Source organism: Salmo salar, chromosome ssa12 (assembly GCF_905237065.1).
Source record: "Salmo salar chromosome ssa12, Ssal_v3.1, whole genome shotgun sequence".
Lineage (NCBI taxonomy): Eukaryota > Metazoa > Chordata > Actinopteri > Salmoniformes > Salmonidae > Salmo > Salmo salar.
Genome location: NC_059453.1, coordinates 5,117,501 through 5,140,753, shown reverse-complemented (window position 1 = coordinate 5,140,753; position 23,253 = coordinate 5,117,501). Strand labels below are relative to the sequence as shown.

Genomic DNA, 23,253 nt, shown 5'->3' with positions numbered 1-23,253 from the left:
TGGTAGTCTGCTCCCATCAGGCTGGTCCCTCTAGTATCCTCACCTCTGGTAGTCTGCTCCTATCAGGCTGGTCCTGGTAACCTCTAGTATCCTCACCTCTGGTAGTCTGCTCCTATCAGGCTGGTCCCTCTAGTATCCTCACCTCTGGTAGTCTGCTCCTATCAGGCTGGTCCCTCTAGTATCCTCACCTCTGGTAGTCTGCTCCTATCAGGCTGGTCCCTCTAGTATCCTCACCTCTGGTAGTCTGCTCCCATCAGGCTGGTCCCTCTAGTATCCTCACCTCTGATAGTCTGCTCCTATCAGGCTGGTCCCTCTAGTATCCTCACCTCTGGTAGTCTGCTCCTATCAGGCTGATAACCTCTAGTATCCTCACCTCTGGAAGTCTGCTCCCATCAGGCTGATAACCTCTAGTATCCTCACCTCTGGTAGTCTGCTCCCATCAAGCTGGTCCCTCTAGTATCCTCACCTCTGGTAGTCTGCTCCTATCAGGCTGGTCCCTCTAGTATTCTAACCTCTGGTAGTCTGCTTCTATCAGGCTGGTAACCTCTAGTATCCTCACCTCTGGAAGTCTGCTCCCATCAGGCTGATAACCTCTAGTATCCTCACCTCTGGTAGTCTGCTCCCTATCAGGCTGGTCCCTCTAGTATCCTCACCTCTGGTAGTCTGCTCCCATCAGGCTGGTCCCTCTAGTATCCTCACCTCTGGTAGTCTGCTCCTATCAGGCTGGTACCCTCTAGTATCCTCAACTCTGGTAGTCTGCTTCTATCAGGCTGGTAACCTCTAGTATCCTCACCTCTGGTAGTCTGCTCCCATCAGGCTGGTCCCTCTAGTATCCTCACCTCTGGTAGTCTGCTCCTATCAGGCTGGTCCCTCTAGTATCCTCACCTCTGGTAGTCTGCTTCTATCAGGCTGATAACCTCTAGTATCCTCACCTCTGGTAGTCTGCTCCTATCAGGCTGGTCCTGTAAACCTCTAGTATCCTCACCTCTGGTAGTCTGCTTCTATCAGGCTGATAACCTCTAGTATCCTCACCTCTGGTAGTCTGCTCCCATCAGGCTGGTCCCTCTAGTATCCTCACCTCTGGTAGTCTGCTCCTATCAGGCTGGTCCCTCTAGTATCCTCACCTCTGGTAGTCTGCTCCTATCAGGCTGGTCCCTCTAGTATCCTCACCTCTGATAGTCTGCTCCTATCAGGCTGGTCCCTCTAGTATCCTCACCTCTGGCAGTCTGCTCCTATCAGGCTGATAACCTCTAGTATCCTCACCTCTGGTAGTCTGCTCCCATCAGGCTGATAACCTCTAGTATCCTCACCTCTGGTAGTCTGCTCCTATCAGGCTGGTCCCTCTAGTATCCTCACCTCTGGTAGTCTGCTCCTATCAGGCTGGTACCTCTTGTATCCTCACCTCTGGTAGTCTGCTCCCATCAGGCGGGTCCCTCTAGTATCCTACCCTCTGGTAGTCTGCTCCTATCAGGCTGGTCCCTCTAGTATCCTCACCTCTGGTAGTCTGCTCCTATCAGGCTGGTCCCTCTAGTATCCTCACCTCTGGTAGTCTGCTCCTATCAGGCTGGTCCCTCTAGTATCCTCACCTCTGGTAGTCTGCTCCTATCAGGCTGGTCCCTCTAGTATCCTCACCTCTGGTAGTCTGCTTCTATCAGGCTGGTCCCTCTAGTATCCTCACCTCTGGTAGTCTGCTCCTATCAGGCTGGTCCCTCTAGTATCCTCACCTCTGGTAGTCTGCTCCTATCAGGCTGGTCCCTCTAGTATCCTCACCTCTGGTAGTCTGCTCCTATCAGGCTGGTCCCTCTAGTATCCTCACCTCTGGTAGTCAGCTCCTATCAGGCTGGTCCCTCTAGTATCCTCACCTCTGGTAGTCTGCTCCCATCAGGCTGGTCCCTCTAGTATCCTCACCTCTGGTAGTCTGCTCCTATCAGGCTGGTCCCTCTAGTATCCTCACCTCTGGTAGTCTGCTCCTATCAGGCTGGTCCCTCTAGTATCCTCACCTCTGGTAGTCTGCTCCTATCAGGCTGGTCCCTCTAGTATCCTCACCTCTGGTAGTCTGCTCCCATCAGGCTGGTCCCTCTAGTATCCTCACCTCTGGTAGTCTGCTCCTATCAGGCTGGTCCCTCTAGTATCCTCACCTCTGGTAGTCTGCTCCTATCAGGCTGGTCCCTCTAGTATCCTCACCTCTGGTAGTCTGCTCCCATCAGGCTGGTCCCTCTAGTATCCTCACCTCTGGTAGTCTGCTTCTATCAGGCTGGTCCCTCTAGTATTCTCACCTCTGGTAGTCTGCTTCTATCAGGCTGATAACCTCTAGTATCCTCACCTCTGGTAGTCTGCTCCTATCAGGCTGGTCCCTCTAGTATCCTCACCTCTGGTAGTCTGCTTCTATCAGGCTGGTACCCTCTAGTATCCTCACCTCTGGTAGTCTGCTTCTATCAGGCTGGTCCCTCTAGTATCCTCACCTCTGGTAGTCTGCTCCTATCAGGCTGGTCCCTCTAGTATCCTCACCTCTGGTAGTCTGCTCCTATCAGGCTGGTCCCTCTAGTATCCTCACCTCTGGTAGTCTGCTCCTATCAGGCTGGTCCCTCTAGTATCCTCACCTCTGGTAGTCTGCTCCCATCAGGCTGGTCCCTCTAGTATCCTCACCTCTGGTAGTCTGCTCCCATCAGGCTGGTCCCTCTAGTATCCTCACCTCTGGTAGTCTGCTCCTATCAGGCTGATAACCTCTAGTATCCTCACCTCTGGTAGTCTGCTTCTATCAGGCTGATAACCTCTAGTATCCTCACCTCTGGTAGTCTGCTTCTATCAGGCTGGTCCCTCTAGTATCCTCACCTCTGGTAGTCTGCTTCTATCAGGCTGGTCCCTCTAGTATCCTCACCTCTGGTAGTCTGCTTCTATCAGGCTGATAACCTCTAGTATCCTCACCTCTGGTAGTCTGCTCCTATCAGGCTGGTCGAACCTCTAGTATCCTCACCTCTGGTAGTCTGCTCCTATCAGGCTGGTCCCTCTAGTATCCTCACCTCTGGTAGTCTGCTCCTATCAGGCTGGTCCCTCTAGTATCCTCACCTCTGGTAGTCTGCTCCTATCAGGCTGATAACCTCTAGTATCCTCACCTCTGGTAGTCTGCTCCCATCAGGCTGGTAACCTCTAGTATCCTCACCTCTGGTAGTCTGCTCCTATCAGGCTGGTCCCTCTAGTATCCTCACCTCTGGTAGTCTGCTTCTATCAGGCTGATTACCTCTAGTATCCTCACCTCTGGTAGTCTGCTCCTATCAGGCGGGTCCCTCTAGTATCCTACCCTCTGGTAGTCTGCTCCTATCAGGCTGGTCCCTCTAGTATCCTCACCTCTGGTAGTCTGCTCCTATCAGGCTGGTCCCTCTAGTATCCTCACCTCTGGTAGTCTGCTCCTATCAGGCTGGTCCCTCTAGTATCCTCACCTCTGGTAGTCTGCTCCTATCAGGCTGGTCCCTCTAGTATCCTCACCTCTGGTAGTCTGCTCCTATCAGGCTGGTCCCTCTAGTATCCTCACCTCTGGTAGTCTGCTCCTATCAGGCTGGTCCCTCTAGTATCCTCACCTCTGGTAGTCTGCTCCCATCAGGCTGGTCCTGTACCTCTAGTATCCTCACCTCTCGTAGTCTGCTCCTATCAGGCTGGTCCCTCTAGTATCCTCACCTCTGGTAGTCTGCTCCCATCAGGCTGGTCCCTCTAGTATCCTCACCTCTGGTAGTCTGCTTCTATCAGGCTGGTCCCTCTAGTATCCTCACCTCTGGTAGTCTGCTCCTATCAGGCTGATAACCTCTAGTATCCTCACCTCTGGTAGTCTGCTTCTATCAGGCTGATAACCTCTAGTATCCTCACCTCTGGTAGTCTGCTCCTATCAGGCTGGTCCCTCTAGTATCCTCACCTCTGGTAGTCTGCTTCTATCAGGCTGATAACCTCTAGTATCCTCACCTCTGGTAGTCTGCTCCTATCAGGCTGGTCCCTCTAGTATCCTCACCTCTGGTAGTCTGCTCCCATCAGGCTGGTCCCTCTAGTATCCTCACCTCTGGTAGTCTGCTCCTATCAGGCTGGTCCCTCTAGTATCCTCACCTCTGGTAGTCTGCTCCTATCAGGCTGGTCCCTCTAGTATCCTCACCTCTGGTAGTCTGCTCCTATCAGGCTGGTAACCTCTAGTATCCTCACCTCTGGAAGTCTGCTCCCATCAGGCTGGTACCTCTAGTATCCTCACCTCTGGTAGTCTGCTCCCTATCAGGCTGGTCCCTCTAGTATCCTCACCTCTGGTAGTCTGCTCCTATCAGGCTGGTCCCTCTAGTATCCTCACCTCTGGTAGTCTGCTCCTATCAGGCTGGTCCCTCTAGTATCCTCACCTCTGGTAGTCTGCTCCCATCAGGCTGGTCCCTCTAGTATCCTCACCTCTGGTAGTCTGCTCCCATCAGGCTGGTCCTGGTAACCTCTAGTATCCTCACCTCTCGTAGTCTGCTCCTATCAGGCTGGTCCCTCTAGTATCCTCACCTCTGGTAGTCTGCTCCTATCAGGCTGGTCCCTCTAGTATCCTCACCTCTGGTAGTCTGCTCCTATCAGGCTGGTCCCTCTAGTATCCTCACCTCTGGTAGTCTGCTCCTATCAGGCTGGTCCCTCTAGTATCCTCACCTCTGGTAGTCTGCTCCTATCAGGCTGGTAACCTCTAGTATCCTCACCTCTGGTAGTCTGCTCCCATCAGGCTGGTACCTCTAGTATCCTCACCTCTGGTAGTCTGCTTCTATCAGGCTGGTCCCTCTAGTATCCTCACCTCTGGTAGTCTGCTTCTATCAGGCTGGTCCCTCTAGTATCCTCACCTCTGGTAGTCTGCTTCTATCAGGCTGATAACCTCTAGTATCCTCACCTCTGGTAGTCTGCTCCTATCAGGCTGGTCCTGGTAACCTCTAGTATCCTCACCTCTGGTAGTCTGCTCCTATCAGGCTGGTCCCTCTAGTATCCTCACCTCTGGTAGTCTGCTCCTATCAGGCTGGTCCCTCTAGTATCCTCACCTCTGGTAGTCTGCTCCTATCAGGCTGGTCCCTCTAGTATCCTCACCTCTGGTAGTCTGCTCCCATCAGGCTGTCCTGGTAACCTCTAGTATCCTCACCTCTCGTAGTCTGCTCCTATCAGGCTGGTACCTCTAGTATCCTCACCTCTGGTAGTCTGCTCCCATCAGGCTGGTACCTCTAGTATCCTCACCTCTGGTAGTCTGCTCCTATCAGGCTGGTACCTCTAGTATCCTCACCTCTGGTAGTCTGCTCCTATCAGGCTGGTCCCTCTAGTATCCTCACCTCTGGTAGTCTGCTCCTATCAGGCTGGTACCTCTAGTATCCTCACCTCTGGTAGTCTGCTCCTATCAGGCTGGTCCCTCTAGTATCCTCACCTCTGGTAGTCTGCTCCTATCAGGCTGGTCCCTCTAGTATCCTCACCTCTGGTAGTCTGCTCCTATCAGGCTGGTCCCTCTAGTATCCTCACCTCTGGTAGTCTGCTTCTATCAGGCTGGTCCCTCTAGTATCCTCACCTCTGGTAGTCTGCTCCTATCAGGCTGGTACCCTCTAGTATCCTCACCTCTGGTAGTCTGCTTCTATCAGGCTGGTCCCTCTAGTATCCTCACCTCTGGTAGTCTGCTCCTATCAGGCTGGTCCCTCTAGTATCCTCACCTCTGGTAGTCTGCTCCTATCAGGCTGGTCCCTCTAGTATCCTCACCTCTGGTAGTCTGCTCCTATCAGGCTGGTCCCTCTAGTATCCTCACCTCTGGTAGTCTGCTCCTATCAGGCTGGTCCCTCTAGTATCCTCACCTCTGGTAGTCTGCTCCCATCAGGCTGGTCCTGGTAACCTCTAGTATCCTCACCTCTCGTAGTCTGCTCCTATCAGGCTGGTCCCTCTAGTATCCTCACCTCTGGTAGTCTGCTCCCATCAGGCTGGTCCCTCTAGTATCCTCACCTCTGGTAGTCTGCTTCTATCAGGCTGGTCCCTCTAGTATCCTCACCTCTGGTAGTCTGCTCCTATCAGGCTGATAACCTCTAGTATCCTCACCTCTGGTAGTCTGCTTCTATCAGGCTGATAACCTCTAGTATCCTCACCTCTGGTAGTCTGCTCCTATCAGGCTGGTCCCTCTAGTATCCTCACCTCTGGTAGTCTGCTTCTATCAGGCTGGTAACCTCTAGTATCCTCACCTCTGGTAGTCTGCTCCTATCAGGCTGGTCCCTCTAGTATCCTCACCTCTGGTAGTCTGCTCCCATCAGGCTGGTCCCTCTAGTATCCTCACCTCTGGTAGTCTGCTCCTATCAGGCTGGTCCCTCTAGTATCCTCACCTCTGGTAGTCTGCTCCTATCAGGCTGGTCCCTCTAGTATCCTCACCTCTGGTAGTCTGCTCCTATCAGGCTGGTCCCTCTAGTATCCTCACCTCTGGTAGTCTGCTCCTATCAGGCTGGTCCCTCTAGTATCCTCACCTCTGGTAGTCTGCTCCTATCAGGCTGGTCCCTCTAGTATCCTCACCTCTGGTAGTCTGCTCCTATCAGGCTGGTCCCTCTAGTATCCTCACCTCTGGTAGTCTGCTCCTATCAGGCTGGTCCCTCTAGTATCCTCACCTCTGGTAGTCTGCTCCCATCAGGCTGGTCCCTCTAGTATCCTCACCTCTGGTAGTCTGCTCCCATCAGGCTGGTCTGCCTCTAGTATCCTCACCTCTCGTAGTCTGCTCCTATCAGGCTGGTCCCTCTAGTATCCTCACCTCTGGTAGTCTGCTCCTATCAGGCTGGTCCCTCTAGTATCCTCACCTCTGGTAGTCTGCTCCTATCAGGCTGGTCCCTCTAGTATCCTCACCTCTGGTAGTCTGCTCCTATCAGGCTGGTCCCTCTAGTATCCTCACCTCTGGTAGTCTGCTCCTATCAGGCGTGTCCCTCTAGTATCCTCACCTCTGGTAGTCTGCTCCCATCAGGCTGGTCCCTCTAGTATCCTCACCTCTGGTAGTCTGCTCCTATCAGGCTGGTCCCTCTAGTATCCTCACCTCTGGTAGTCTGCTCCTATCAGGCTGGTCCCTCTAATATTCTCACCTCTGGTAGTCTGCTTCTATCAGGCTGATTACCTCTAGTATCCTCACCTCTGGTAGTCTGCTCCTATCAGGCTGGTCCTGGTAACCTCTAGTATCCTCACCTCTGGTAGTCTGCTCCTATCAGGCTGGTCCCTCTAGTATCCTCACCTCTGGTAGTCTGCTCCTATCAGGCTGGTCCCTCTAGTATCCTCACCTCTGGTAGTCTGCTCCCATCATGCTGGTCCCTCTAATATCCTCACCTCTGGTAGTCTGCTCCCATCAGGCTGGTCCTGGTAACCTCTAGTATCCTCACCTCTCGTAGTCTGCTCCTATCAGGCTGGTCCCTCTAGTATCCTCACCTCTGGTAGTCTGCTCCCATCAGGCTGGTCCCTCTAGTATCCTCACCTCTGGTAGTCTGCTCCTATCAGGCTGGTCCCTCTAGTATCCTCACCTCTGGTAGTCTGCTCCTATCAGGCTGGTCCCTCTAGTATTCTCACCTCTGGTAGTCTGCTTCTATCAGGCTGATAACCTCTAGTATCCTCACCTCTGGTAGTCTGCTCCTATCAGGCTGGTCCCTCTAGTATCCTCACCTCTGGTAGTCTGCTCCTATCAGGCTGGTCCCTCTAGTATCCTCACCTCTGGTAGTCTGCTCCTATCAGGCTGGTCCCTCTAGTATCCTCACCTCTGGTAGTCTGCTTCTATCAGGCTGGTCCCTCTAGTATCCTCACCTCTGGTAGTCTGCTCCTATCAGGCTGATAACCTCTAGTATCCTCACCTCTGGTAGTCTGCTTCTATCAGGCTGATAACCTCTAGTATCCTCACCTCTGGTAGTCTGCTCCTATCAGGCTGGTCCCTCTAGTATCCTCACCTCTGGTAGTCTGCTCCTATCAGGCTGGTCCCTCTAGTATCCTCACCTCTGGTAGTCTGCTCCCATCAGGCTGGTCCCTCTAGTATCCTCACCTCTGGTAGTCTGCTCCTATCAGGCTGGTCCCTCTAGTATCCTCACCTCTGGTAGTCTGCTCCTATCAGGCTGGTCCCTCTAGTATCCTCACCTCTGGTAGTCTGCTCCTATCAGGCTGGTCCCTCTAGTATCCTCACCTCTGGTAGTCTGCTCCCATCAGGCTGGTCCCTCTAGTATCCTCACCTCTGGTAGTCTGCTCCTATCAGGCTGGTCCCTCTAGTATCCTCACCTCTGGTAGTCTGCTCCTATCAGGCTGGTCCCTCTAGTATCCTCACCTCTGGTAGTCTGCTCCTATCAGGCTGATAACCTCTAGTATCCTCACCTCTGGTAGTCTGCTCCTATCAGGCTGGTAACCTCTAGTATCCTCACCTCTGGTAGTCTGCTCCTATCAGGCTGGTCCCTCTAGTATCCTCACCTCTGGTAGTCTGCTTCTATCAGGCTGGTACCCTCTAGTATCCTCACCTCTGGTAGTCTGCTCCTATCAGGCTGGTCCCTCTGGTAGTCTGCTCCTATCAGGCTGGTCCCTCTAGTATCCTCACCTCTGGTAGTCTGCTCCTATCAGGCTGGTCCCTCTAGTATCCTCACCTCTGGTAGTCTGCTCCTATCAGGCTGGTCCCTCTAGTATCCTCACCTCTGGTAGTCTGCTCCCATCAGGCTGGTCCCTCTAGTATCCTCACCTCTGGTAGTCTGCTCCTATCAGGCTGGTCCCTCTAGTATCCTCACCTCTGGTAGTCTGCTTCTATCAGGCTGATAACCTCTAGTATCCTCACCTCTGGTAGTCTGCTCCTATCAGGCTGGTCCCTCTAGTATTCTCACCTCTGGTAGTCTGCTTCTATCAGGCTGATAACCTCTAGTATCCTCACCTCTGGTAGTCTGCTTCTATCAGGCTGATAACCTCTAGTATCCTCACCTCTGGTAGTCTGCTCCTATCAGGCTGGTCCCTCTAGTATCCTCACCTCTGGTAGTCTGCTTCTATCAGGCTGGTCCCTCTAGTATCCTCACCTCTGGTAGTCTGCTCCCATCAGGCTGGTCCCTCTAGTATCCTCACCTCTGGTAGTCTGCTCCTATCAGGCTGGTCCCTCTAGTATCCTCACCTCTGGTAGTCTGCTCCTATCAGGCTGGTCCCTCTAGTATCCTCACCTCTGGTAGTCTGCTCCTATCAGGCTGGTCCCTCTAGTATCCTCACCTCTGGTAGTCTGCTCCTATCAGGCTGGTCCCTCTAGTATCCTCACCTCTGGTAGTCTGCTCCCATCAGGCTGGTCCCTCTAGTATCCTCACCTCTGGTAGTCTGCTTCTATCAGGCTGATAACCTCTAGTATCCTCACCTCTGGTAGTCTGCTTCTATCAGGCTGGTAACCTCTAGTATCCACACCTCTGGTAGTCTGCTCCTATCAGGCTGGTCCCTCTAGTATTCTCACCTCTGGTAGTCTGCTCCTATCAGGCTGGTCCCTCTAGTATCCTCACCTCTGGTAGTCTGCTCCTATCAGGCTGGTCCCTCTAGTATCCTCACCTCTGGTAGTCTGCTTCTATCAGGCTGGTCCCTCTAGTATCCTCACCTCTGGTAGTCTGCTCCTATCAGGCTGGTCCCTCTAGTATCCTCACCTCTGGTAGTCTGCTCCTATCAGGCTGGTCCCTCTAGTATCCTCACCTCTGGTAGTCTGCTCCTATCAGGCTGGTCCCTCTAGTATCCTCACCTCTGGTAGTCTGCTCCCATCAGGCTGGTCCCTCTAGTATCCTCACCTCTGGTAGTCTGCTCCTATCAGGCTGGTACCCTCTAGTATCCTCACCTCTGGTAGTCTGCTTCTATCAGGCTGGTCCCTCTAGTATCCTCACCTCTGGTAGTCTGATCCTATCAGGCTGGTACCCTCTAGTATTCTCACCTCTGGTAGTCTGCTCCTATCAGGCTGGTCCCTCTAGTATCCTCACCTCTGGTAGTCTGACTCCTATCAGGCTGAGTACCTCTAGTATCCTCACCTCTGGTAGTCTGCTCCTATCAGGCTGGTCCTGGTAACCTCTAGTATCCTCACCTCTGGTAGTCTGCTCCTATCAGGCTGGTCCCTCTAGTATCCTCACCTCTGGTAGTCTGCTCCTATCAGGCTGGTCCCTCTAGTATCCTCACCTCTGGTAGTCTGCTTCTATCAGGCTGGTCCCTCTAGTATCCTCACCTCTGGTAGTCTGCTTCTATCAGGCTGGTCCCTCTAGTATCCTCACCTCTGGTAGTCTGCTCCTATCAGGCTGGTCCCTCTAGTATCCTCACCTCTGGTAGTCTGCTCCCATCAGGCTGGTCCCTCTAGTATCCTCACCTCTGGTAGTCTGCTCCCATCAGGCTGGTCCCTCTAGTATCCTCACCTCTGGTAGTCTGCTCCTATCAGGCTGGTCCCTCTAGTATCCTCACCTCTGGTAGTCTGCTTCTATCAGACTGGTCCCTCTAGTATCCTCACCTCTGGTAGTCTGATTCTATCAGGCTGATAACCTCTAGTATCCTCACCTCTGGTAGTCTGCTTCTATCAGGCTGGTCCCTCTAGTATCCTCACCTCTGGTAGTCTGATTCTATCAGGCTGATTACCTCTAGTATCCTCACCTCTGGTAGTCTGCTCCTATCAGGCTGGTCCTGGTAACCTCTAGTATCCTCACCTCTGGTAGTCTGCTCCTATCAGGCTGGTCCCTCTAGTATCCTCACCTCTGGTAGTCTGCTCCTATCAGGCTGGTCCCTCTAGTATCCTCACCTCTGGTAGTCTGCTTCTATCAGGCTGGTCCCTCTAGTATCCTCACCTCTGGTAGTCTGCTTCTATCAGGCTGGTCCCTCTAGTATCCTCACCTCTGGTAGTCTGCTTCTATCAGGCTGGTCCCTCTAGTATCCTCACCTCTGGTAGTCTGCTTCTGTCAGGCTGATAACCTCTAGTATCCTCACCTCTGGTAGTCTGCTCCTATCAGGCTGGTCCTGGTAACCTCTAGTATCCTCACCTCTGGTTGTCTGCTCCTATCAGGCTGGTCCCTCTAGTATCCTCACCTCTGGTAGTCTGCTTCTATCAGGCTGGTCCCTCTAGTATCCTCACCTCTGGTAGTCTGCTTCTATCAGGCTGGTCCCTCTAGTATCCTCACCTCTGGTAGTCTGCTCCTATCAGGCTGGTCCCGTTAACCGCTAGTATCCGGTCTCCAATCCTCAGCCTCCCGTCAGACGCCGCCGGACCGTCTGGAATCAGAGTTCTGATATAGATCCCTGGAGCATTCAGAGGCGTGTGCTGCAGGAGGAGGGTGGAGAGAAGTTTAGCTGTTTAAATGTTACCACCAGCTATGTTCAGCCAAACACTATCGCTGGGTGTACATTTGGTCTTTGAATAAGTGTGTGTGTGTAAGGCCGGGATTCAATGGGATGGTGGATTTAGACAATGCGGCATTTAAAGGTAATTTCCCATTGTGCTGACATATGCAGCATTTAAAGGTAATTTCCCATTGTGTCGACATACGCAGCATTTACCTTGAATATGTTCTCCGCGAACTCCGAACATTACCTTTAAAAAGTGCGTTGCAGCCTTTTACATTTTATTTAACCTTTATTTACAGAAAATATGAGATCGGATTGAATCCTGGCCTCAATGTGTGTATACCTCCATGTGTATCTCTTTAAGAAACCTTGTGCACGATCTCTAATGTTAAGAAACGTTGTGAGTGATCTCTAACGCTAAAGAAGTCTCGAGTTTTTGCTCGCCTGAGTTAGAATACCTCATGATAAGCTGTAGACCACACTATTTACCAAGAGAGTTTATCTATATTTTTCCGAGCTGTCTATTTACCACCACAAACCGATGCTAGCACTAAGACCACACTCAATGAGCTATTTATGGCCATAAACAAACAAGAAAATGCACAGACGGAGGCAGCGTTTCTTGTGGCTGGTGATTTTAATGCAGCGAAACATAAATCTGTTTTAGCTCATTTTTACCAGCATGTCACCTGAGCAACTCGAGGTGGCAAACTCTAGATCACCTTTATTCCACACACAGAAATGCATACAAGGCACAGCCTTGCCCATACAAGGCCCGGCCTTACCCTGCCTTTGGCAAATCAGACCATCCTCCTGCTTCCAAGCAAAAACACAAACAGGATGTACGGAAGTGTTCCGATGAAGCGGATGCTAAGCTACAGGACTGTTTCGCTAGCACAGATCGGAATATGTTCCGGGATTCATCCAGTAACATTGAGGGCTCTCCTTCTCTGCAGCCAAAGTGCGTAAAACATTTAAACATGTTAACCTTCACAAAGCTGCCGGCCCAGACGTCATCCCTAGCCGCGTCCTCAGAGCATGCGCAGACCAGCTGGCTGGTGTGTTTACGGACATATTCAATCAAACCTTATCCCAGTCTGCTGTTCCCACATGCTTCAAGAGGGCCACCATTGTTCCTGTTCCCAAGAAAGCTAAGCTAACTGAGCTAAATGACTATCGCCCCGTAGCACTCACTTCTGTCATCATGAAGTGATTTGAGAGACTAGTCAAGGACCATATCACCTCCACCCTACCTGACACCCTAGACCCACTCCAATTTGCTTACCGCCCCAATAGATCCACAGACGACGCAATAACACTGCACACTGCCCTAACCCATCTGGACAAGAGGAATACCTATGTAAGAATGCTGTTCATCGACTACAGCACAGCATTTAACACCATAGTATCCTCCAAACTTGTCATTAAGCTCGAGACCCTGGGTCTCGACTCCGCCCTGTGCAACTGGGTCCTGGACTTCCTGACGGACCGCCCCAGGTGGTGAGGGTAGGTAACAACATCTCCACCCCGCTGATCCTCAACACTGGGGCCCCACAAGGGTGCATTCTCAGCCCTCTCCTGTACTCCCTGTTCACCCATGACTTCGTGGCCATGCACGCCTCCAACTCAATCATCAAGTTTGCAGATGACACTACAGTGGTAGGCTTGATTACCAACAACGACGAGACGTCCTACAGGGAGGAGGTGAGGGCCCTCGGAGTGTGGTGTCAGGAAAATAACCTCACACTCAACGTCAACAAAACAAAGGAGCTGATCGTGGACTTCAGGAAACAGCAGAGGGAGCAGCCCCCTATCTACATTGACGGGACAGTAGTGGAGAGGGGGGAGAGTTTTAAGTTCCTCGGCGTACACATCACAGACAAACTGAAATGGTCCACCCACACAGACAGCGTGGTGAAGAAGGCGCAGCAGCGCCTCTTCAACCTCAGGAGGCTGAAGAAATTTGGCTTGTCACCTAAAACACTCACTAACTTTTACAGATGCACAATCAAGAGCATCCTGTCGGGCTGTATCACCGCCTGGTACGGCAACTGCTCCGCCCACAACCGTAAGGCTCTCCAGAGGGTAGTGAGGTCTGCACAACGCATCACCGGGGGCAAACTACCTGCCCTCCAGGACACCTACAGCACCCGATGTCACAGGAAGGCCAAAAAGATCATTAAGGACAACAACCACCAGAGCCACTGCTTGTTCACCCTGCTATCATCCAGAAGGTGAGGTCAGTACAGGTGCATCAAAGCTGGGACCGAGAGACTGAAAAACGGCTTCTATCTCAAGGCCATCAGACTGTTAAACAGCCATCACTAACATTGAGTGGCTGCTGTCAACATACTGACTCATCTCTAGCCACTTTAATAATGAAAAAATTGATGTAATAAATGTATCACTAGCCACTTTAAACAAGGCCACTTTATATAATGTTTACATACCCTACATTACTCATTTCATATGTATATACTGTACTCTACACCATCTACTGCACCTTGCCTACACCATTCGGCCATCGCTCATCCATATATTTATATGTACATATTCTTATTCATTCCTTTACACTTGTGTGTATAAGGTAGTTGTTGTGAAATTGTTAGATTACTTGTTAGATATTACTGCATGGTCGGAACAAGAAGCACAAGCATTTCGCTACACTCGCATTAACGTCTGCTAACCATGTGTATGTGACAAATACAATTTGATTTGATTTTGATTTGAGGAGTTTACAACATCAGTCACCGGTTTCATTAACAAGTGCATTGATGATGTCATCCCCACAGTGACCGTACAGTGACAGACAAAGCATCAATACAGGACTAAGATCGAATCCTACTATGCAGGCTCTGACACTTGACGGATGTGGCAGGGCTTGCAAACTATCACAGATAGCAAAGGGAAACCCAGCCGCGAGCTGCCCAGCGAGGTGAGCCTACCAGACGAGCTAAATGCCTTTTATGCTCGCTTCAAAACAAGCAACACTGAACCACGCATGAGAGCACCAGTTGTTCCGGATGACTGTGTGATCTTGCGCTCCGTAGCCGATGTGATCAAGACCTTTAAACAGGTTAACATTCTCAAGGCCGCCGGACAGAATACCAGGGCGCGTGCTCAGAGCATGCGCTGACAACCTGGCAAATTTTTTCACTGACATTTTCAACCTATCCCTGACCCAGTCTGTAATACCAACTTGTTTCAAGCAGACCACAGTCCCCGTGCCCAAGGTCGCCAAGGCAACTAAATTACTATCGCCCCGTAGCACTCACATCTGTAGCCATGAAAGGCTTCAAAAGGCTGGTCATGGCTCATATCATCCCATACTGCCCCGAAAGATCCACAGATGACGCAATCTCGGTTGCAGTCCATAATGCCCACACAAAAAGAACACCTATGTAAGAATGCTGTTCATTGACTACAGCTCAGCATTCAACACCATAGTCCCCTCCAAGCTCATCACTAAGTTCAGGACCCTGGGACTGAACACTTCCCTCTGCAACTGGATCCTGGACTTCCTGACGGGTCGCTCCCCCACCAGGCGGTGAGGGTATCTGCCACACTGACCATCAATATGGGGACCCCTCAGAGGTGTGTGCTTAGTCCCCTCCTGTATTCCTTGTTCACCCATGACTGCATGGCCACCGCACGACTCCAACACTATCATCAAGTTTGTTGATAACAAAATGGTGGTAGGACTGATCACAGACGATGATGAGGCAGCCTTTAGGGAGGAGGTCAGTGACTTGGCAGTGGGGTGTCAGAACAACAAACTCTCCCTCAATATCAGCAAGAAACAGGAACTGATTGTGGACTACAGGAAACGGAGGAGCGAGCACGTCCCCATCCAAATCGATGGGGCTGTAGGGGAGTGGGTCGAGAGCTTCAAGTTCCTCGGTGTCTTCAAATGGTCAACACACACCCACACAGTTGTAAAGAGGGCACAACAGCCCCTCTTCAACCTCAGGAGGCTGAAAAGTTTTGGCATGGGCCCTCAGATCCTCAAAATGTTCTACAGCTGCACCATTGAGAGCATCTTGACTGGCTACATCACCACTTCGTACAGAAACTGCAAGGCACCTGACCGCAGAGCGCTACAGAGGGTGGTGAGTACAGTCCAGTACATCACTGCTGCTGAGCTCCATGCCATCCAGGACCTCTACACCAGGCGGTGTCAGAGGAAGGCCCTCCCTGTATATAACCATGTTATTACATGGTACTCCCTGTATATAACCATGTTACCTGGTACTCCCTGTATATAACCATGTTGTTACCTGGTACTCCCTGCATATAGCCATGTTATTACCTGGTACTCCCTGTATATAGCCATGTTATTACCTGGTACTCCCTGTATATAACCATGTTATTACCTGGTACTCCCTGTATATAACCATGTTATTACCTGGTACTTCCTGCATATAACCATGTTGTTATCTGGTACTCCCTGTATATAACTATGTTATTACCTGGTACTCCCTGTATATAACAGCTGTATATAACCATGTTGTTACCTGGTACTCCCTGTATATAACCATGTTATTACCTGGTACTCCTGCATATAACCATGTTGTTACCTGGTACTCCCTGTGTATAGCCATGTTATTACCTGGTACTCCCTGTATATAACAGCTGTATATAACCATATTATTACCTGGTACTCCCTGTATATAACAGCTGTATATAACCATATTATTACCTGGGAGTCCCTGTATATTTACATTTACATTTTACATTTTAGTCATTTAGCAGACGCTCTTATCCAGAGCGACTTACAGTAGTGAATGCATACATTTCATCCATTTTTTTCTGTGCTGGCCCCCCGTGGGAATCGAACCCACAACCCTGGTGTTGCAAACACCATGCTCTACCAACTGAGCTACAGGGAAGGCTGTATATAGCCATGTTATTACCTGGTACTCCCTGTATATAACAGCTGTATATAACCATATTATTACCTGGGAGTCCCTGTATATGCTGTATATAGCCATGTTATAACCTGGTACTCCCTGTATATAACAGCTGTATATAACCATATTATTACCTGGGAGTCCCTGTATATGCTGTATATAGCCATGTTATAACCTGGTACTCCCTGTATATAACAGCTGTATATTACCATATTATTACCTGGGAGTCCCTGTATATTACCATATTATTACCTGGGAGTCCCTGTATATGCTGTATATAACCATATTATTACCTGGGAGTCCCTGTATATAGCCATGTTATTACCTGGTACTCCCTGCATATAACCATATTATTACCTGGGAGTCCCTGTATATGCTGTATATAGCCATGTTATAACCTGGTACTCCCTGTATATAACAGCTGTATATAACCATATTATTACCTGGGAGTCCCTGTATATAACAGCTGTATATAACCATATTATTACCTGGTACTCCCTGTATATAACAGCTGTATATAACCATATTATTACCTGGGAGTCCCTGTATATGCTGTATATAGCCATGTTATAACCTGGTACTCCCTGTATATAACAGCTGTATATAACCATATTATTACCTGGGAGTCCCTGTATATGCTGTATATAGCCATGTTATAACCTGGTACTCCCTGTATATAACAGCTGTATATAACCATATTATTACCTGGTACTCCCTGTATATAACAGCTGTATATAGCCATGTTATTACCTGGTACTCCCTGTATATAACAGCAGTATATAACCATATTATTACCTGGGAGTCCCTGTATAATAGCAGTTATATTTTAGCTGTTATTGTTATTCGTTATTCACTGTGTATTTAATCCTTGTCACTATATATATTTTTATTTGATATATTTTATCTTTAACTCTGCATTGTTGGAAAATAACCCGTCAGTAAACATTTCACTGTTAGTCTACACCTGTTGTTTCCAAAGCATGTGGAAAAAGACCATTTGATTTACTCACCAGTCCATCTATGAGTCCCATGCCCAGTCCGTAGGGTCCCTTGTTCAGCTCCACTACAAACACCAGACAACACTCATCATCAGGGAACAGGGCCCCGGGAGGCACGGGGAAGGGGACCTCACATAAACTACCTGTAGAGAGGACACACACTACAGCTATACACACTACAGCTATACACACTACAGCTATACACACTACAGCTATACACACTACAGCTATACACACACTACAGCTATACACACTACAGCTATACACACTACAGCTATACACACTACAGCTATACACACTACAGCTATACACACACTACAGCTATACACACACTACAGCTACACACACTACAGCTATACACACTACAGCTATACACACACTACAGCTATACACACTACAGCTATACACACACTACAACTATACACACTACAGCTATACACACTACAGCTATACACACACTACAGCTACACACACTACAGCTATACACACTACAGCTATACACACACTACAGCTATACACACTACAGCTATACACACTACAGCTATACACACTACAGCTATACACAGACTACAGCTATACACACTACAGCTATACACACTACAGCTATACACACACTACAGCTATACACACACTACAGCTATACACACTACAGCTATACACACACTACAGCTATACACACACTACAGCTATACACAGCTAACAAGGCAGTCCCACAAACACAGAACAACTAACACACACAGTGAATGACTAAACAACTAAACAGACAGCTACTGAACACTGTCACCAGGGGGGGAGACATGCAGTACTGAACACTGTCACCAGGGGGAGACATGCAGTACTGAACACTGTCACCAGGGGGGAGACATGCAGTACTGAACACTGTCACCAGGGGGGAGACATGCAGTACTGAACACTGTCACCAGGGGGGAGACATGCAGTACTGAACACTGTCACCAGGGGGGAGACATGCAGTACTGAACACTGTCACCAGGGGGGAGACATGCAGTACTGAACACTGTCACCAGGGGGGAGACATGCAGTACTGAACACTGTCACCAGGGGGGAGACATGCAGTACTGAACACTGTCACCAGGGGGAGACATGCAGTACTGAACACTGTCACCAGGGGGGAGACATGCAGTACTGAACACTGTCACCAGGGGGGAGACATGCAGTACTGAACACTGTCACCAGGGGGGAGACATGCAGTACTGAACACTGTCACCAGGGGGGAGACATGCAGTACTGAACACTGTCACCAGGGGGGAGACATGCAGTACTGAACACTGTCACCAGGGGGGAGACATGCAGTACTGAACACTGTCACCAGGGGGAGACATGCAGTACTGAACACTGTCACCAGGGGGGAGACATGCAGTACTGAACACTGTCACCAGGGGGGAGACATGCAGTACTGAACACTGTCACCAGGGGGGAGACATGCAGTACTGAACACTGTCACCAGGGGGGAGACATGCAGTACTGAACACTGTCACCAGGGGGAGACATGCAGTACTGAACACTGTCACCAGGGGGGAGACATGCAGTACTGAACACTGTCACCAGGGGGGAGACATGCAGTACTGAACACTGTCACCAGGGGGAGACATGCAGTACTGAACACTGTCACCAGGGGGGAGACATGCAGTACTGAACACTGTCACCAGGGGGAGACATGCAGTACTGAACACTGTCACCAGGGGGGAGACAGCAGTACTGAACACTGTCACCAGGGGGAGACATGCAGTACTGAACACTGTCACCAGGGGGGAGACATGCAGTACTGAACACTGTCACCAGGGGGAGACATGCAGTACTGAACACTGTCACCAGGGGGGAGACATGCAGTACTGAACACTGTCACCAGGGGGGGAGACATGCAGTACTGAACACTGTCACCAGGGGGGAGACATGCAGTACTGAACACTGTCACCAGGGGGGAGACATGCAGTACTGAACACTGTCACCAGGGGGGAGACATGCAGTACTGAACACTGTCACCAGGGGGGAGACATGCAGTACTGAACACTGTCACCAGGGGGGAGACATGCAGTACTGAACACTGTCACCAGGGGGGAGACATGCAGTACTGAACACTGTCACCAGGGGGGAGACATGCAGTACTGAACACTGTCACCAGGGGGGAGACATGCAGTACTGAACACTGTCACCAGGGGGGAGACATGCAGTACTGAACACTGTCACCAGGGGGGAGACATGCAGTACTGAACACTGTCACCAGGGGGAGACATGCAGTACTGAACACTGTCACCAGGGGGAGACATGCAGTACTGAACACTGTCACCAGGGGGGAGACATGCAGTACTGAACACTGTCACCAGGGGGGAGACATGCAGTACTGAACACTGTCACCAGGGGGGAGACATGCAGTACTGAACACTGTCACCAGGGGGGAGACATGCAGTACTGAACACTGTCACCAGGGGAGACATGCAGTACTGAACACTGTCACCAGGGGGGAGACATGCAGTACTGAACACTGTCACCAGGGGGGAGACATGCAGTACTGAACACTGTCACCAGGGGGGAGACATGCAGTACTGAACACTGTCACCAGGGGGAGACATGCAGTACTGAACACTGTCACCAGGGGGGAGACATGCAGTACTGAACACTGTCACCAGGGGGGAGACATGCATACTGAGTTTATCAGGGAACAACAACAGTCCACTCAGTTATGTTGCCAGTCAGTTCTCATGTTATGCTGTATTTCATATAGATTACATCAAAAAGTATTATATTTCCTTATATGTTGCTGTACATGAGTTTATATCCTCAAGTCCATTGCTGATGTTATTGCTTTATTTATATATCTATATATTACATACTGTAAAAAACTATATCGCTGTATATATATATATATATATATATATATATATGTCAGTCAGGTCCATAATTATTGGCACCCTTGATAAAGATTAATATAATACAAAGATAGGGGAAATATTATCGGCACCCCAGATGAGGATGAGTACAATACAAACACTGAGCTATATAGCAAGCTCAAAATAATGGGACCATTAGATTATTTTATATTACAGAAAGAGATTTTGTTTAACAACTAATTCAAAAAAAATCCATAAAAAATGATTGGCACCCCTGTTTTCAATACTCTAGCACCCTCTGCTTGCCAGGATAATGACACAGCCTTTTTCTAAAGTGTTTTATGAGATTGGAGAGCACTAGGAGGGATCTTAGACCATTCCTCCATACAGAATCCTACCAGATCATTGATATCCTTCAGTCTGCACTTTAGGACTATCCTCTTCAATTCAAACCACAGGTTCTCAATGTGGTTCAAGTCAGGAGACTTTGTGGTCCTTTGTAGCTAAATTGGTAATTCATGGTGCCTGTAACGCCCGGGGTTGTGGGTTCAATACCCACCCATAAGTAAAATGTATGCACGCATAACTATGTCGCTTTGGATAAATAGCATATTACTATAGGAGAAATGTTCCCATGTTTCATGAGCTGAAATAAAAGATCCCAGAAATGTTCCATCCGCACAAAAAAGCTTATTTCTCTCAAATTTTGTGCACAAATTTGTTTACATCCCTGTTAGTGAGCATTTTTCCTTTTCCAAGATAATCCATCCACCTGACTGACAGGTGTGGCATATCAAGAAGCTGATTAAACAGCATGATCATTACACAGGTGCACCTTGTGCTGGGGACAATAAAAGGCCACTCTAAAATGTGCAGTTTTGTCACACAATTCCACAGATGTCTCAAGTTTTGAGGGAGCGTGCAATTGGCATGCTGACTGCAGGAATGTTCACCAGATCTGTTGCCAGATAATGTCATGTTCATTTCTCTACCATAAGCCGCCTTCAGCGTAGTTTCAGAGAATTTGGCAGTACGTCCAACCGGCCTCACAACCGCAGACCACGTGTAACTAGGCCAGCCCAGGACCTCCACATGCGGCTTCTATACCTGCAGTATCGTCTTAAACCAGCCACCCAGACAGCTGATGAAACTGAGGAGTATTTATGTCTGTAATAAAGCCCTTTTGTGGGGAAAAAAAGAATTCTGTTTGGCTGGGCCTGGCTCCTCAGTGGGTAGGTCTATGCCCTCCCAGGCCCACCCAAGGCTGCGCCCCTGCCAAGTTATGTGAAATCCATAGATTAGCGCCTAATGAATTTATTTAAATTGACTGATTTCCTTCTATGAACTGGGACTCAGTAAAATCGTTGAAATTGTTGCATGTTGCGTTTATATTTTTGTGCAGTTATTAAAACAAAATATACACTGAGAGTACAAAACATTAAGGACACCTACTATTTCCATGACAGACTGACCAGGTGAAAGCTATAGGGGGAGTGATGCTCATGTTTGCTATACTCAGTTTATACATTAAACAAAAGTATTTTCTGACCAACTTTATCAAGGGTGCCAATAATTCTGGACCTGACTGTATGTCTATATATATGTCAGTAGAGGAGTCTTTACCCTCTAGTCCGTTGCTTTTCTTCCCGTCCGTTGAAGGTCTGCTATTACTGCAGCCGTTGACCTGGGGGGCGTGTCCAACCAGGTCAGCCCCGCCCCCCTCGGGGTTCCGGGGCGTGTTGGGCGAAGTCAGGAGGCACGAAGGGTCCTGGTTGGTCGGCCGGAGGTGGGGGGCGGTGCCATTCCTCCTCACACTGCTGTGAGATTGGCCTGGGGGTCTATCCCTCACCCACTCCTCCCCCCCTCCTGACCGGGGACTGTTGTGGGACGGAGGGCACTCCCTCTGGAGGTTGTGGGGGAGGGGGGATAAAACAACACACAGTTACAATACTGTTAAAGGCAGGTGTGTGTGTGTGTGTGTGTGTGTGTGTGTGTGTGTGTGTGTGTGTGTGTGTGTGTGTGTGTGTGTGTGTGTGTGTGTGTGTGTGTTAGTGAGTGTGTGTTAGTGAGTGTGTGTGCGTGCGTGCGTGTTGCCTGTAGTGGGCCTCTCTCAGTAACACCAAAGTATAATCCAGCCAGCCGTCCTGACTGACTACTTACTGGTCCTAAAGCCTTAATCTGATTACCATGGCTGTCATGTCTAGGACTTGGCACCGCCAGGGTGGCTGTCATGTCTAGGACTTGGCACCGCCAGGGTGGCTGTCATGTCTAGACTTGGCACCGCCAGGGTGGCTGTCATGTCTGGGACTTGGCACCGCCAGGGTGGATGTCATGTCTGGGACTTGGCACCGCCAGGGTGGCTGTCATGTCTAGGACTTGGCACCGCCAGGGTGGCTGTCATGTCTAGGACTTGGCACCGCCAGGGTGGCTGTCATGTCTAGGACTTGGCACCGCCATGGTGGCTGTCATGTCTAGGACTTGGCACCGCCAGGGTGGCTGTCATGTCTAGACTTGGCACCGCCAGGGTGGCTGTCATGTCTGGGACTTGGCACCGCCAGGGTGGATGTCATGTCTGGGACTTGGCACCGCCAGGGTGGCTGTCATGTCTCAGGACTTGGCACCGCCAGGGTGGCTGTCATGTCTAGGACTTGGCACCGCCAGGGGGGCTGTCATGTCTAGACTTGGCACCGCCAGGGTGGCTGTCATGTCTAGGACTTGGCACCGCCAGGGTGGATGTCATGTCTAGGACTTGGCACCGCCAGGGTGGATGTCATGTCTAGGACTTGGCACCGCCAGGGTGGATGTCATGTCTGGGACTTGGCACCGCCAGGGTGGATGTCATGTCTAGGACTTGGCACCGCCAGGGTGGCTGTCATGTCTAGACTTTGCACCGCCAGGGTGGCTGTCATGTCTAGGACTTGGCACCGCCAGGGTGGATGTCATGTCTAGGATTTGGCACCGCCAGGGTGGATGTCATGTCTAGGACTTGGCATCGCCAGGGTGGATGTCATGTCTAGGACTTGGCACCACCAGGGTGGATGGAGGGGGAGGGGGGATAAAACAACACACAGTTACAATACTGTTAAAGGCAGGTGTGTGTGTGTGTGTGTGTGTGTGTGTGTGTGTGTGTGTGTGTGTGTGTTAGTGAGTGTGTGTTAGTGAGTGTGTGTGCGTGCGTGCGTGTTGCCTGTAGTGGGCCTCTCTCAGTAACACCAAAGTATAATC

At 50.1% G+C, this 23,253-nt stretch overlaps 1 protein-coding gene across 3 annotated transcripts in view; it reads right to left on the bottom strand.

Annotated features, from left to right (window-relative positions):
• LOC106563988 (Ras association and DIL domains) overlaps window positions 1-23,253 on the bottom strand; it is an 85,745-nt gene that overhangs the window by 1,802 nt on the left and 60,690 nt on the right. For 2 of the 3 annotated variants that reach the window (XM_045690516.1, XM_045690518.1), the window contains 3 exons: window positions 21,652-21,931; window positions 17,195-17,325; window positions 11,112-11,251 (listed from right to left, as the gene is read on the bottom strand). In XM_045690516.1, the coding sequence (XP_045546472.1) occupies window positions 11,112-11,251; window positions 17,195-17,325; window positions 21,652-21,931 (551 nt within the window). The remainder of the gene's footprint in view (window positions 1-11,111; window positions 11,252-17,194; window positions 17,326-21,651; window positions 21,932-23,253) is intronic. The other variant, XM_045690517.1, reaches the window with a different exon arrangement.